This window comes from Xenopus laevis, chromosome 8L (genome assembly GCF_017654675.1).
Source record: "Xenopus laevis strain J_2021 chromosome 8L, Xenopus_laevis_v10.1, whole genome shotgun sequence".
In the NCBI taxonomy this organism is placed as follows: Eukaryota; Metazoa; Chordata; class Amphibia; order Anura; family Pipidae; genus Xenopus; species Xenopus laevis.
This window is the reverse complement of record NC_054385.1, coordinates 126,588,501-126,605,319: the sequence shown is the minus strand read 5'-3', so window position 1 is coordinate 126,605,319 and position 16,819 is coordinate 126,588,501. Positions and strand designations below refer to the sequence as shown.

General features: G+C 40.4%; 1 protein-coding gene across 2 annotated transcripts; it reads left to right on the top strand.

Moving 5' to 3' along the window:
• The first annotated feature begins 375 nt into the window (after positions 1 to 375).
• Positions 376 to 10,097, top strand: LOC108699416 (high affinity immunoglobulin gamma Fc receptor I). 2 transcript variants are annotated; one of them, XM_018231491.2, is made up of 3 exons: positions 376 to 961; positions 6,518 to 6,799; positions 9,695 to 10,097. In XM_018231491.2, exons 1-3 carry the CDS (start codon positions 868 to 870, stop codon positions 9,838 to 9,840), a joined length of 522 nt encoding a protein of 173 aa, XP_018086980.1. In that variant the 5' UTR covers positions 376 to 867; the 3' UTR covers positions 9,841 to 10,097. The 2 variants fall into 2 exon arrangements, with proteins under 2 accessions (XP_018086980.1, XP_018086979.1); XM_018231490.2 differs by having other exon boundaries at positions 6,518 to 6,817.
• Positions 10,098 to 16,819: the final 6,722 nt, after the last annotated feature.

Sequence of the window (16,819 nt, the reverse complement as noted above, 5' to 3'; positions counted from 1 at the left end):
AGAGGATAAAGGGAGAGGAACAGAACTTTAGAATTGAGAATACAGAAGAGAAGGACAGAGGGAATTACCAGTGTCAGACTGGAACCAGTGAGAGAAGTGACCCAGTGACACTGAACGTTATTGGTCGTGAGTTTCCGGACTTCCGGGCTTCTCATACTGATCTGATTATATGTCACATAATATTTTACTCTGATATAATGTTTGGTATAAATATACTACGTACATGTATCAGTAGATCCAAGTCCACATGCCATTAAGATGGGATTCCATGATACCCATTAATAATGTGATATTTGTTTCTACATCTATAATAATAAAATCCAAGTGTCTCTGCGTCCAGTCCGTCCCTGTGTCCGTGGAAATGCGCTACTGCGCATGTGCCCCACGGACCGTCTCTGGCGCATACCTCCCAACTGCGCATATGCTGCATATATGTAGCCAATGAGCACGCCGTACGCTCCCAGCCAATGAGCGCGCAGCACATAGACGTACGTGTTAAGACTGGCGAATGTAGAACCGAGGGAGAGTCAGCACCGGGTGTGATGGGACGTTCAACTATAGACTCCAGGGATTCAGATGTGAGAGCTGCTAATTTACTTAATACAGCCCACAGTGCCGGATCGCTGCTGGAACTTACCGCAACGCCGTTAACATCCACCTCCTTGGCTCATCTCGCGAGACTACGGCGTCACTGCCATGCGTATAAAAGCGCAGTGACGCGACACGTACAGTAACCGCCTTTGAAGGGGGGGAAGTGACGCGTGAGGTCGGAGTGGCTGGGAAGTGCACTGGCTGGGCTGACAGCAGAGGGGAAAAGAGAGCGGAGCTGACAGCAGAGGAGTATCACCACAGTTACAAGTAGTGCTGATGCCTCAATCTCGCGTGATGAGATTTGTGACGTCGGGCTTGGCTGTCAGACTGGAGGCAAGGAGCTGGATAATAACGGCGTTGCGGTACTGCGGTAAGTAGCGCTCCGGGACTGCGGGCTGTGTGAGTAAAAACAGGACAGCTCACAGATAGCGGGTCTGTTGGGCAGCGGGACAATTCTCTGGGCAGTGACACAATTGCTGGGAACATGGCAGAGAGCTGGGAATGCGAGAAGAAAGGAGGGAGCTGAACCACAGTTATACAGGGACTGCTTTTGTTGAGCTCCTGTATTTCACGGCACTCACAGCAGCAACTGCCTCACCTTTACTTTCCCATGGACTTTCTGGCGAGTGAGTGACTGAATAAGTGAGTGAATGATTGAGTGACTGAGTGACTTACTGAGTGACTGTGTGAATGAGTGACTGACTGAGTGAATGAGTGACTGAGTGAGTGAATGAGTGAGTGAATGAGTGACTGACTGAGTGAATGAGTGACTGAGTGAGTGAATGAGTGAGTGAATGAATGAGTGACTAAGTGACTGAGTGAGTGAATGAGTGAGTGATTGAATGAGTGAGTGACTGAAAAAGTGAGTGACTGAGTGACTGAGTGAGTGAATGAGTGAGTGATTGAATGAGTGAGTGACTGAGTGAGTGACTGAGTGACTTACTGAGTGACTGTGTGAATGAGTGACTGACTGAGTGAATGAGTGACTGAGTGAGTGAATGAGTGAGTGAATGAGTGACTGACTGAGTGACTGAGTGAGTGAATGAGTGAGTGAATGAATGAGTGAATGAGTGACTAAGTGACTGAGTGAGTGAATGAGTGAGTGATTGAATGAGTGAGTGACTGAAAAAGTGAGTGACTGAGTGACTGAGTGAGTGAATGAGTGACTGAATGAATGAGTTAATGAGTGAGTGACTGAGTGAGTGAATGAGTGGCTGAATGAGAGCTGGGCTGACAGCAGAGGGGAAGGGAGGAAGGGCGGGCTCACAGCAACAAGCATGTATGTTCTAGCGCCCGTTAATTTAACGGGCTTAATGTCTAGTTATAAAATAATAATTAGGATTAGGTATATAACATGCCCCCAATACCCTCAGCTCTTTCACTGCTTGCTGAACCTTTATACAATGCAAACAGTGTCTATGCACCAGTGTTATGTGTGGTCACAAGATGAAGGTATAGACAGTTTCTGGTGTCAGGCTTTGTAGTCATTGTGTTGCAGCCAAGCTTGCTATCTACTATGGTTTCTAACTAGGGATGCACCGAATCCAGGATTCAGTTTGGGATTTGGCAGGATTCGGATTCGGCTGAATCCTTCTGCCTGGCCGAACCGAATCTGAACCCTAATTTGCATATGCAAATTAGGGGTGGGGAAGGAAATCGCGTGACTTTTTGTCACAAAACAAGGAAGTAAAAAATGTTTTCCCCTTCCCACATTAGTATTCGCATTTGGTTCAGTATTCGGCTGAATCTTTCACGAGGGTTTGGCCTAATCCAAAATAGTGGATTCTGTGCATGCCTATTTCTAACATCAGTGATTTGTCTCATCCACACTAAAAACCACGTGGGATTTTTTTTCTTTCTCCTTTAGCTTAAAACTTTCTGTATTGTCTGGCATTTAATTCATTCATTTGATCACATATAAAGATGGATTGCTCAATGCACATTCCCTGGACCTGTCTCTCTACAAATACTTTATACTTAGCATATGTATACATTATTAAAAATAGTAGGTTTTGGTTACAAATTACAGATCATAAATATCATGCCCTGTACTCAAAGGGCATCAACTCAAAATAACTTTATTGTATGGGGCCAACATTTAGGGGCACATTTACTTAGCTCGAGTGAAGGAATAGAAGGAAAAATACTTTGAATTTCGAATTGGCTACTTCGACCATCGAATTGGCTACTTCGACCTTCGACTGCGACTTTGAATCGAAGTAAAAATCGTTTGACTATTCGATCATTCGATAGTCGAAGTATTGTCTCTTTAAAAAAAAAATCGACCAACTACTTCGCCACCTAAAACCTACAGAACATTTTCGATTTTACATTCGATGGTCGAATATCGAGGGTTAATTAACCCTCGATATCTGACCCATAGTAAATATGCCCCTTAGTCTGTAAAACAAGCCTTTCTCGTGGTGAGATAAATGTGAAATGAAAGTCGTCTTATTATAATTTCATGTACTACTATCCGCCCTAACCAGAAGCACAGATGGACTCTTGTCACTTACCTAGGCACCTAGTGAAGTATCTTTTCTGAGGCCCCTTTAGTTACTTCTGCTAAAAAGGTCTTTGATTTAGTAAATGAGGGACTTCCTTCTGAAACAACCTGCTCCTCTGTGAGTATTACTTGTACCAAACTGGTCTCTAGTGATCAAAATTTGGAACTGAAGTTAATCACTACAAAATAGGTACAACATATACTTGGTAAGTATTATTACAAGATTATATACACAATGTAACGTATGCCTGAATAATTACTGCATGGACTGACCTAAATCTGTCAACTTTTCTTGTGTCTAACCCCTTTGTAATGTGCTATTCAGCCGTCTAGTCTCTCTCTCCACTGCTGAGCTTCCGGTTCCTACACTCAGGCAAACCTCCAGTTAGTATAAGGTGTTTGTGGCTTTGATTCATCAGAGAACCGGCCTATATACTGTACACCTATATACAATCACATAGATAAACTGTATATTTATATATATATATATATATATATATGAATACTTACATTGACTGTAGAAACCTAAGATCACAATAGCCTTGGATATTATGCTTGATTAAAAAAAAATCATCCAATCACTTATGATATTGCAATTCCTGTATGTTATATATGTTAATCAAAGTGTTTAAAAGGGATATTTGCAAAGTGAAAAAATGCCCCCACCACACTTGCATTTACTTATACTTTTGCACAATTTAGCATCACCCACAAATACATACAGATACTATTTAAATGGGTTGTTCACCTTTAAATTAACTTTTAGTATGTTATAGAAGGGTCCAAGCAACTTTCAACTGGTATTCATTTTGTATACTTTTTTTGTCATGGAATATCACTCTATCTCATACTAAAAGTTAATTTAAAGGGATTCTGTCATGATTTTTATGATGTATTTTTTATTTCTAAATGACACTGTTTACACCGCAAATAATTCACTCTACAATATAAAATGTCATTTCTGAACCAACAAGTGTATTTATTTTAGTTGTAATATTGGTGTGTAGGTGCATCTCAGGTCATTTTGCCTGGTCATGTGATTTCAGAAAGAGCCAGCACTTTAGGATGGAACTGCTTTCTGGCAGGCTGTTGTTTCTCCTACTCAATGTAACTGAATGTGTCTCAGTGGGACCTGGATTTTACTATTGAGTGCTGTTCTTAGATCTACCAGGCAGCTGATATCTTGTGTTAGGGAGCTGTTATCTGGTTACCTTCCCATTGTTCTGTTGTTAGGCTGCTGGGGGGGAAAGGGAGGGGGTGATATCACTCCAACTTGCAGTACAGCAGTAGAGAGCAACTAAAGTTTATCAGAGCACAAGTCACATGATTTGGGGCACCTGGGAAATTGACAATATGTCTAGCCCCATGTCAGATTACAAAATTAAATATAAAAAAATCTGTTTGGTCTTTTGAGAAATGAATTTTAGTGGAGAATTCTACTGGAGCAGCACTATTAACTAATGTATTTTGAAAAAAACACATTTCCCATAACAATATCCCTTTAAAGGTAAACAATTCCCTTAAAATAGACATGTCCTCATTTGTGTAGACAGATGAAAAATAGCAGTTGAGAATCTCTGCTTTTTACCTGTTCTCATCAACCAATTGGCTACCCTCAGATAGGAAGGGTCCTACCCCTTCTTGTTCTGTTTTTTATTTACATTTATATATAGGGAGCATTACAGAGAGAAATACTGTATCAGATAATATCCATTCTTGTCATGCAGAGTTTCTGCCAGTCCATTGCATCATACAGTAATTTTTATGTATCTTGTTTCTTCATTCCAGATAGTGTGATTCTGCAGACGCCCCCAAGTGTCTATGGGTGTTTCTGGGGCAAAAACTGCTGGTGGAAAAAAACCTTGAATTGGCAGATGTCCCTATCCCACTTAGAAGATACTTTTGTATGTGCTGGGTTTAGCCCGATAATATGAACATATCGGGGTTTTCAGGTGATAGCCTGAAAAAAAAAATTGAACGATTTGGGAGTAAAGTCCAAAAAATGTGTATGATTCAGGTTTTCGCTCGATTTTATCCAATCCAATTTTTTTCACGTTATTTTAATGACAAATAAAGTAAAATCGTGGATGGGAGTTTCGTCAAGCTTTTTTTATTTATTTAAAAATTAGATAAATTCGATTTTAGTAAATAACCCCCTAAATGGCATTAGTAATCTCTTTTAATGTACATGTTAAGGGCGGTAAATGCACATCCTGCAAGTCACTGGTGGGTGTGGAACAAACTCTGCCTCTGGCCCATCCCCTGTGACATCATTATGTCCCAGTTATGTCTCCAGCTTTCACGATTTATATACTCATGTCAGCATCGAACTGCCCTCTATAGTGATGTCATACGTGGGCAGGTCAGAGGATATATAAGTAGTGAAGGTGCAGTGTAAGGGTAGGGTTTGGCTTGGAAGCGGGCAGGTCGGGGTCAAGTGTATGTTGACTTTGATGACCTGCACATCTGTAATCTCATTGGGGTATATTTATCAAAGAGTGAAGTTAATAGTGAAGTTCCACCACTAGAGTGAAATTCCGCCACTCTCCATTCATTTCTATGGGATTTTTATAGGCGTATTTATCAAAGGGTGAACTTTCACTTTCACCCATTGATAAATACGCCTTTCAAAATCCCATAGAAATCTTGTTGATCATTTTTGCAGAAAGAATGTTTTTCAGATGCCCCCAGACACTTCCTATGAATTCCTGAGCGGGAAGCCTGCCCATATGTAAAATTCTGCCATGGAGCACCCCTATGTCATAAATATGCATACAATTACTCATTAATTTATTCACATCTAAAGCAGAGAATAATGATCCTTTAGAGAGGAGTAACCTCTCCAAAATGTCCCCCAAAAAAATCAGCTGTTAACTAGCTGCCCTAAATACGGATATAGTCAGTTTTTCTCCCGTAAAAGAAAGTCTATTAGTAGTCTCCTCAAACTAAAATGTCACCCTCCTCCTCTGATTTACACATATAATTAAATGTTAACATCAATGTATTCTAACGATCAGTACATGATAAATCTCCATTATGATTGAAAGTATAGGTGTTTTATAAAGATAACATTTTACCTTTGTTTCATTCCTGAATGCAGCAGGCATCTGCAGGATAGTAAAATGGTCATGAAATGTACAGTATAGTACATACACGTTGGGTTAATTAGGTGTAAAGTGATTTCTGGTGAAAGCTTTGGGCCTGGGCTCCTCCTTCTGACACAATATCATGTACCCAATATCTACCACATTCTTTACCATATACACTGTAGGTATTTTAATCTATTTTTTTTGCTGGTTCAATATAACAATCGTTGCATTTTAAAGAGACTTTTATACAATACGTTATGTGGTCCAAGTCAGGAGAGTGAACATGAGCAGTGACCCTAGCTTTTACTAACATGCAGATTGTCTTCTCCAGAACTGTTTTCCAAGCCAGAGATCAGAGCAAATAATAATTCATTACAGGAGGGAGATCTACTGACCATAACCTGCCATACAGTCCTTAATCCAGCCAGAGCCAATACAGAGCTACAGTTTGCTTTCTACAGAAATGGGCACAATGTGCAGGGATTTCATTCATCCAATCATTACACCATCCAATCAGCTCGGCCTCAGGACTCTGGCAGTTACACCTGTCATACAGCAGCTCCATCAGTCAGTGTAACGAAGGGGAGCAAAGAGCTAACCATCTACATACAGGGTGAATATGAAATGCCAGGTAAGGATGTATGCATTACTTTGTATCACTGGCTCATAAGAACAGGTCCAGGAGCCCTTTCCCACATACTGGTTTCCAGTAGTCACTAACGCTGATTTTCTAAGGTTACTAAATGCTACAGAAGAGGGTTTTGCCACTAAAAACATCCCCTTATTATCTAAATAGTGTTCCTTCTGATTTGCCCTTATTATAAGAAAATACCCATGCTGTGTATGGTATAACTTCATATAGACATATATCAGCCTATATCATAATTTTATATTACAGTATCTCTCCATAAAACTGTCAGAAATGTTCCAGGGTTGGTCAGTAATGCATATTACAAGTTAAATGAAAGATGTACAGCTTTATACACCAATCTATTATTATTTATATTAGGTAGCGGAAATTAGGGTTAAATTGATCTTTACATTTATTTGTGAGAAACAATGTCACTCACATATAATCTGGAGCACAATTTTTGCTTTGCCTTCCTCTGGATCAACTGGTGGTTAGGTTAAAAAAAGTAAAAAGGTTGAACTTGATGGATGTGTGTCCTTTTTCAACCTAACTTACTAAGTTACTATGTTACAATGAACTTGCACATCATTCTGATTACACATGCTTGGGAGTGTCAGGGGATGCAAGATAATGGACAGCCCCATACTTAATGCTTGCTTATAATTGCTGTTAAATACACGGCCCCTTCACCTGCCTGAGCTGCGCTCTGAACCTTGTCTTGGATTTTCAAGTATAAGATGTACTGTGCAGCTTGCAGGTGAATAATAATACAGGCACATGCTTCATTTTCCACCTTGTCTACTTTGGCCTCTCCTATTCCTGTTAATACATGATCTCTAGATATTTTTAAATGTTTTTTACTTAAACTCCAACACAACCACAACATTTCACTTGTGACCAAAGTGTTGAAACTTGAGTAGTCTGAGAAGATGGGTATGATATATTCATGGCCACCATAAGGGGGCACTGGCTTCTATATGTTAAGGGGGGATCCTGGCCATTCTGCATTTCCTGGATTAGCCCTGCCCCCCTTGAACTGCAAATTAGGAGCCGATTTGCCCTAAAGGAGCCGAGTTTCTCTGAAGTAGGAGCTGAGTTGCAGCGAAGTAGGAGCCGAGTTGCTCTGACGTAGGAGCTGAGTTGCTCTGACGTAGGAGCCGAGTTGCAGCAGAGTAGGAGCCGAGTTGCTCTGAAGTAGGAGCCGAGTTGTGGTGAATTAGGAACCAAGTTGCTCTGAAGTAGGAGCTGAGTTGCTCTGAAGTAGGAGCTGAGTTGCTCTGAAGTAGGAGCTGAGTTGCAGCGAAGTAGGAGCCGAGTTGCTCTGACGTAGGAGCTGAGTTGCTCTGACGTAGGAGCCGAGTTGCAGCAGAGTAGGAGCCGAGTTGCTCTGAAGTAGGAGTTGTGGTGAATTAGGAACCAAGTTGCTCTGAAGTAGGAGCTGAGTTGCTCTGAAGTAGGAGCTGAGTTGCTCTGAAGTAGGAGCTGAGTTGCTCTGAAGTAGGAGCTGAGTTGCTCTGAAGTAGGAGCTGAGTTGCTCTGACGTAGGAGCTGAGTTGCTCTGACGTAGGAGCCGAGTTGCAGCAGAGTAGGAGCCGAGTTGCTCTGAAGTAGGAGCTGAGTTGTGGTGAATTAGGAACCAAGTTGTGCCAAAGTAGAAGTCGAGTTGCTCCAAAGTAGGAGCCAAGCCATGCTGAACACTATTTTTTTTTTTTTTTTAATCCTTTAGGCACTAATTTTTTGGGAGGCCCTGGCCGCTGATGCTTTTTTTTTAACTTGGGGGGCCCTGGCAGCTGGGGGGCCACAAATGTTTTTTTTTTACTTGGGGGGGGGGCTGGCCACCAACGTTTTTTTTTTTTACTTGTACCAGTCCCTGGCCACCAATGTTGTTTTTTTTTTAACTTGTAGGGGGCTACGGCACCAGTGGGTTTTTTATAACTTGTAGGGTGGCCATGGCACCAGTGTTTTTTTTTTTTTAACTTGTAGGGGGCAACGCAACCAATGTTTTTTAAATTGTATGGGGCCCCAGAAAATTTTGTTGTATGGGGCCCGTGAATACTGATGGTGGCCCATGTTTGTGTTTTTCTATGTTATGCAGGTATATGGAGGCTAGAATCTCACGTATGGCCTTAACTTAATGTCTTCCTTTTGTGAAGCCTAATTGAATTTGAGTAAGGATTGTGGGTAGAATTTGTTGCAGTCTGTCTGCCATGATTTTTGAGAGAAGCTTTAGGTCTTAGTAGTGAGATGGGGTAGACATGACTGCAGTTTGGTTGGGCCATTTTTTTTGGATGAAGGATAATTTGGGCTTCATTTGCTTCTGGCCCTAGTGGGAGATCTTGAGGTGTATTGTTGAAGAGAGTTGAGGTTATGCCGGGTGCTAGGATTTTATACAGTTCAGCACTTAGGACATTTAGCCTGGAACCATGATCTCTAGATACTTGTTTGTTGATACTCCATTAACCTCCTTGCTAAGGTGATAGCTGTCCATGCTAACTAGCCTTGCTGCCTCACTCCCCTTAGATGAGCTTCACAGGTGTAACCTTACACACTTTGTTTTCCTATTTATATTAGCATGCTCCATTTAGACTTGAATAGGGGAAGCGCCAGCTACAATATAATGCCAAAGAGGGTCTTCATTCTCCAACCCCCTTATTTAAGTTTTCACAGGCTACAACTCCCTTTCCCAAGAAACTTCTCATGAGACTTTGGCTTGCTGCTCTCTAGTGACCAGACTTCAAAGTACATGTAACATTCACACTTTTCTGGATAGAAAGTTATAGTGGGATTCTAGTGAAATGTACCAACCCTCCAATGTGTACTTTATGTTGTCATTTTACCGAGAGGTGCAAGTCTAATCTGTTAATATTTTTCTTGCAGGTGGAACAGTGAGAGAGAGAAGTTACACCATAGAGAATATCATAAGGCTTGTCCTGTCTGTATGTATACTCATCTCTGCCTCATTTCTCTGTTACTTCCATAAAAATAATCACGTAGGATTAATAAATCTTCTTATGCGGCTCTAATTCTACTCTCAGATTTCCTTTAGAGACAATAAAAAAAAGTGTAGAAGTGTTAAAACCTTTTAAGTTAAATAAATTAAATTCTTGTTTTCTTTTTGCTCTCATTTGGAACTCTCAAGAGACACATTTTTGGAATTTGTATTTCTTTCATATCAAGAGAGAGAGAGAGAGAGAGAGGTCAACTAATGCTTAATAGGTGTTATCATTCTATAATATTCCTCTTTGTTTTTTTGTATTCAAAATAAACGGTTTTCTGTCCCATAAGCCATCTCATGTTTTTATAATTACATATTTTGTACCATGCTTTGTTGGTTGTCTCTTCTTTTGGGTTCAACTAAGCACTTACAGTGTTTTAAAGCATATAATGCTTCAGACAGGATCCATGTGCATTGTGATGGCATGGTCTATTATAAAGGTAAGTGCAACGTTTGCCCCCAAATCTAATCTGTGTCTGAAATGTTCATGCTTCTTTAGTTTCTTCTCCAGGAATATTTGTAATAAAGAGCACTTCAAATGAATTTTTTTAAAACCCTCTTTATTAGAACATTGGCCATGACTCAGAAAGCAGCAGCATTTCAGATCATTTGGTCTTTTATCAAGCTGCTAAACCACTGCATGTGCAAGAATTTATAGTCAAACATCATAGTTCCATCTACTGGTCATTTATAGGATTGCATCGTCCACAAGCTTGTCTGCAAAAGTTAAGGAATGTCTGACAATTCCTATCCACAGCAGTAAACGAAGGGAGAATTTCACTTCATACAGTCAGGTTTCTTGTAAAAACAGTAAACATTTAATTAAAGTATATTGGAGATAGGTTTCTTTTTCATTAAAGAAAGTAAAAATGGGATTTTATATTTTTGCCTTTCCTTGTCCTTTAAAGCTGCCTATATCGGTCCTTTAGACTGATTCGTGTGTGTGTGGGGGGCTCCCGACACGTCATCCCAATATTGATCAGACAACTTTGATTTTTCTCTGCGATCCAGGACCACATTGGCTAGTTGATGTGGTCCTGCGACCCGTCTGCGCCCATTTGCAGCATTGTAATCCGATCGTTCGGCCTCAGGGTTCACCCGATATCGCCCAGCTGTTAGTGGGCATATCGGGTTAAGATCGCTCGTTTGGCGACCTTGCAGATCTAATAGTGTATGGCCACCTTTAGACAAAGCGTATTGGCTCCAAGAGTTTTTTGAAATTTTCCGACCAATCACACAGGCTAGGACAGACAATGGAGCCAATTTTCCATCTGGCCTCTCTGCACATCTTTCCCTGTCTACACTCTGGGAAAATGAGGGACCTGCTTTGGGAAAACTGGGGACCAAATTACAATAAATTCATTGTGCCCTATTTTTTTCACTCACCCAGCAGATGACTGCACAAAAATAAGTGTCTTTAGGAGGGGCTGTTGAGGTAACGTTTGCTTCACTTGTGGGGCCCATCAGTTTGTCCATAACAGAAAGCAATACCCAGGTGCTCTGGTGCCTCTGTTGAGAAACTAACCTCCGGCGGCAGCAACCTGCAAGTTACCAGGGGTGGCAAAAAAAGCTGCTCCAGGTAACTTTAAAAGCTGAAATTCTGTTTTTAAAATCAGAATTTCAGCTCTGCTAGTGTAGAGTCAGAAAATGAAGGGGGACTGCACACTCTGGGTCTGGGTCATTTATAACGAACAAAAGTTACATAATGCAGTAACAAGCCCAGAGGAGAGCAATTGTGTTCTCCACACAAGACCACTGGAACTGCAAGCACTGGGTGCATCAGAAAGGGTCACCTCATGGCGGCAAGGACCCTTGGATTTCTTATCACAAAATTATTTCAACTCCATGGACCTAGAGGAGGATCAATATTAATGTCATAGAGCCTGAATCTTTGTATGATCTTGCATTTGGCATGTTATGGTACAGTTGGAGAAGCAATTGTGCTCCTGGGGGATGAGTAGGTTACAATCGTCATACATCTACCAACATTTCTGGCTTGTTTGGAACTGGTTACAGAAGTTGAAGTCAGTTGGGTTCATAAATGTACAAATTATCTGCCTGAAAATAACCAGCATCATTGATTTGCTCTATAATCCAATGGCAGAAACTATTAATGAAATAAAGTTCTTCTGCTCACACAAGAATGGAATCAAAATAACAATCTAGATAAATACAAATATCCATATAGCCCAAGCAAGGTACCTACAATTGGTAATGGCCAAATAACGGCCCGCATGAAGGAGGTGTCCACATTTAATTTATATTGACATATTTACCCACACTGATATGGGACTTATCCTCCAAATGCGATTAAACAATATTAGATAGCCAGGACCATGCAATTTAAATTAAAAAGCGATATTTATTAACACCATGCCAAAATTACTAAAACCATTTAAAATAAGCAGCGCTGCTTGGGGGGTGGGGTTCCCATTTCTCCTAAATATGTATTAATAAACAGTCCAATGTAGTATGAGAGGCTGCGTGCACGCTTTGAATCCGAGCCTCCACTGAGTATCAATTGTAACCAGCTTCTAGTCAAAAGCGCCCATCCATACGAGGACCGTGGTTAAACTTTCATAAGCTGAGGAGAGCAATAGATCATCACAACAGATGAAAATGAAACACCAATGAAGTGCTTAGTTCGATGGAGAAAAGGAGATTAGTCCAATTCAAGTTGTGGATAACAAGTGTAGAGCGGCATGTGAGGTGGAACCGGTGTGGGGTTAACACATTGGTGCCCAAAATAGTACAGTTCTGAATAACAGAGACATGGGCTCTAGAGAAGGGGATATCCCCTAAATACATCCGGTGGACATTTGGATTCCAATGGTATGGTGGTATAACAATTACTATGTAGTTGTATGTGTCCCACCGCTCTGCAGCGATTGCTGCACCGAATAAGAAAATTACTGACCGTAGCAGATCACCTCCCACACCGGTTTGTGCAACAGTCCATACTCACATCCGTCTTCCGATATCACTTGTACCTCTGGTGCGCATCATCCCCACCGGGAAGGAGAGCAGAAGAATTCCCCTGGCAGCGCTGTACCTCGACAGCTGTTTCGCCGCTACCCGCGGCTTTGTCAAGAGGCCGACAGACCGGAAATGACATCCTTTTAAGGGTAACGTCACATGACTTCAATATTCGTGATTGCCACACTGTTGCGTGAAATCTTACAATGTCACTGATATCCAGATAATGACATTATTGCAGTAAGTTGCAGTCTAGAGACATCCTTTCCACAAAAGATGAATAGATGGAAAAGTTATAGATGATTCAATGCAACCTTATTTGTATCGATAATTATATGGCCAGTCACTATATTTGTGTACCCCTAAGGCATGGTGATAAAGTACAATTAAAAGATTAATTGACACATAGGCCCTGGACCTATACAGTACACTCAATTATAGATATAGATATATATATAAGTTTAAATCTCAAAGGGTCGCAGAAAATTAGTTAGTTCAATAGCATATAAGCAAATAAAATAAATAAAGAAAAAAAGAAGGAAAAAAGCAAGAAAAGAAAAGGATATTGATACATACACCACATTATTCCAATCCAAAACAAAATTATAGACAAACAAAATTATAAACAAAAATTGTTACATGGATTATGGTCAATAAACTTGCCAATGTGGGCAACCAACTATTCTGCCCATATAGTAAGTAATTAAGTATCCTATTCCGTCATTTATTTACAAAGGCCTGGAAGTTTAAGTGGCCATTGAGACCAAATTCGGATTTATAGGCATTGAGTCTAAAAATCCATGTTGTTTCCAACTGTAATAATTTGTTGTCCAAATCACCCCCCCTGATATCCCCATGTATGCGGTCAATGCCCTGGAAATAGGAACCTGCATAATGTCCATTATGCATGCAAACAATGTGTTTGGCAATTGCTGATAGCAAATTACAATTTCTGATATCACGCATGTGCTCGTATATGCGTCTCCTAAAGGGTCTTTTTGTTTTGCCCACATATTTGCTGCCACAATGGCAAGTGAACAAATAAATTACATGTGTGGTCGTGCAGCACGTATAATGGTACATATCATAATTTACTCTCCCATTTCCAAAACTAGTAGACACTTTGATATATTGGCACTGTTCACAGGCCCCACATTTATAGCTGCCCAATGTTTTGCAGCATGTCAATCTGGATTGTGGTTGGAAATTACTACGAGTAAGTGAGTCGCCAATACTCGTGTTCCTCCTGTAACTGAACTGAGGATAGGGGGACACCAATTTGCCCACAACGGGGTCCTTTGCTAGTATGTTCCAATGTTTGTGTATTGAGGAACGAATTTCATTATCATTGGTGTTATAGGTCAGTACCAATCGTGTTACTTCCTGTGTTTTGGGGGGGGATATTTGGGTGTTGGGGTTCCGACGTTTGTAAAGTAAGTCGTCCCTGTTGAGGGACAGAGCATATTGATAAGCCCTGCGAAGGCAACGTGTTTTATAGCCCCGTAATTTGAATCTCTGATAGAGGGAATAGGCCTCTCGTTTAAAGTCCTCATCTGTCGAACATATTCGCCTCAATCTTATGTATTGACCCTTAGGGATACCCTCAATGCATCTATAGGGGTGCATTGATTGGGCATGTAGGAGGCTATTGCCAGCTGTTTTCTTACGATAAAGATTGGTGGATACGTAACCATCCTGACCTACTTTTATTTCCGTATCCAAAAATTCCAATCTGGTACTATGGTAATTTAAAGTTAAAGTTAGGTTAAATCTGTTGACATTGAGTTTCGCTACGAAGTCCTGTAGTAGTTTCTCTGGGCCCTGCCATATTAGCATGATGTCATCGATATATCTGTGCCAACGTAGCACATGAGGTAAGTATATCTCATATTCCTCAGCCATGAAGACGTGATGCTCCCATTCACCTAAGAATAAATTGGCGTAGCTGGGGGCACATTTAGCGCCCATAGCCACGCCTTGGCGTTGTAAGTAGTAAATGCCGTTAAAAAGAAAAACGTTATGGTGCAAAACGAAGTCTAGTGCTTTCAAAATAAACCTATGTTGGTCAGAAATTGGTTTATGACTGCGTTCAAAGATCGATTGTATAGCATCAAGACCCAGGGAGTGTGGTATACTCATATATAAAGCCTCTACATCCAGCCCCACCAGAATACAGTCCGGCTCCAAAATTAAACCATTGATTTCCCTCAATAGATGAGTGGTATCTAGTATGAATGAGTCTAATTGTGACACCAAAGGTTGTAACACCATATCGATGTATCCACTAATTGGTTCAGTGAGTGATCCACAACCAGATACAATGGGTCTTCCCGGCGGTTCACTGAGGGACTTGTGAACTTTCGGCAGGGCATAGAAAGTGGGAGTTCGTGGATGTGGGACTTTAAGATATTCGAGTGTGTGTTGGTCAATTATACCATCCCGATACGCTTGATCGATCAGGTCAGTTGGTCTCTATGTTCTTGTACATGTGGTAAAAGAATAGGCTTGTACCATTGTTTATTGTTCAAAATTTTGGTACACATAGTGGTATATTGGGAGGAGTCCATAATTACAATGTTGGAACCCTTGTCTGAGGGCTTTATCACAATGTTGGAATTGCCCTTCAACTCCTTGAGGGCCTGGATTTCTTCCTTGGTAAGATTTGTTTTTTTTATATTTTTAGTCAATTGTAAGATGTCCTCCGTGACCCTACGTACAAAAGTGTCAATAGCCCCATTTTCTGAAACGTTAGGGTAACGGCAGGATCTTTTCTTACATGAAGGTAATTTGATTTGGTCGGAGGAATTTTCGGACCATAGATCCTCAATATCTTGCAGTAATAACTGCTCTTCCTCCATTCTGGGGTCATCCCATAGCTCCATAAGAATTTTAAGCGTTTTGAAATCATTCAAATTAAACTGACTGAGGTCAGCAGTGGTCTGTCTATTTTTAGTCCATTGTAATTTTAGGAGTAATTTACGTGCAAATAAGTGAACATCCTTAACTAAGGAAAAGTGATCTAGTGACTTAGAAGGTACAAAAGAAAGTCCCTTTTGTAAAAGACCTGTGACCGTGGGTGTGAAGAGAGTGCTAGATAGATTGATTATTTGTAGGTCATTCTGGGGTGATGGTAAAGCAACATTTCCTGTGACATTCACAGGTTGAGTGACTGTAAAAAACTAGTGCCTGCTGGTGATGGTGTGTCTTGAGATAAGTTGAACAGGAATGGCGCTTGGACGCTTTTCTCCTGGACAACTTGTGACGTGACATTTTCCTTGTGAAATACCGTGTTAAACTTGCGTTTTTTACGATCCATGTGCTTACGTGTGAGTGAAAAAGTGTCAGACCCACTTGTTTCGCTCTCTGAATTTGTGTCCCGATCCGAATTTACTTTGATATTTTTGTTCTGGTGCCTCCCTTGAAAACCCTTTGTGCTCCCATTTCAGTCAAATGTATTTTGAAAATTACGTCTTTTCTTATTCCATTGATAAACGTGTTTGTTCTCATAGTCCAAAATGTCCCTTTCAAATTTCCGTTTTTTTACCTGCATAATTTCGGCATTAAGGTTATCCATAAATAATTTTAAATTATTGTCCAGTCTCCTAAATTCGTCATTGGATTCATATTCCTTCAATTGGTCGCACTATTATTGACCATAATCCATGTAACAATTTTTGTTTATAATTTTGTTTGTCTATAATTTTGTTTTGGATTGGAATAATGTGGTGTATGTATCAATATCCTTTTCTTTTCTTGCTTTTTTCCTTCTTTTTTTCTTTATTTATTTTATTTGCTTATATGCTATTGAACTAACTAATTTTCTGCGACCCTTTGAGATTTAAACTTATATATATATCTATATCTATAATTGAGTGTACTGTATAGGTCCAGGGCCTATGTGTCAATTAATCTTTTAATTGTACTTTATCACCATGCCTTAGGGGTACACAAATATAGTGACTGGCCATATAATTATCGATACAAATAAGGTTGCATTGAATCATCTATAACTTTTCCATCTATTCATCTTT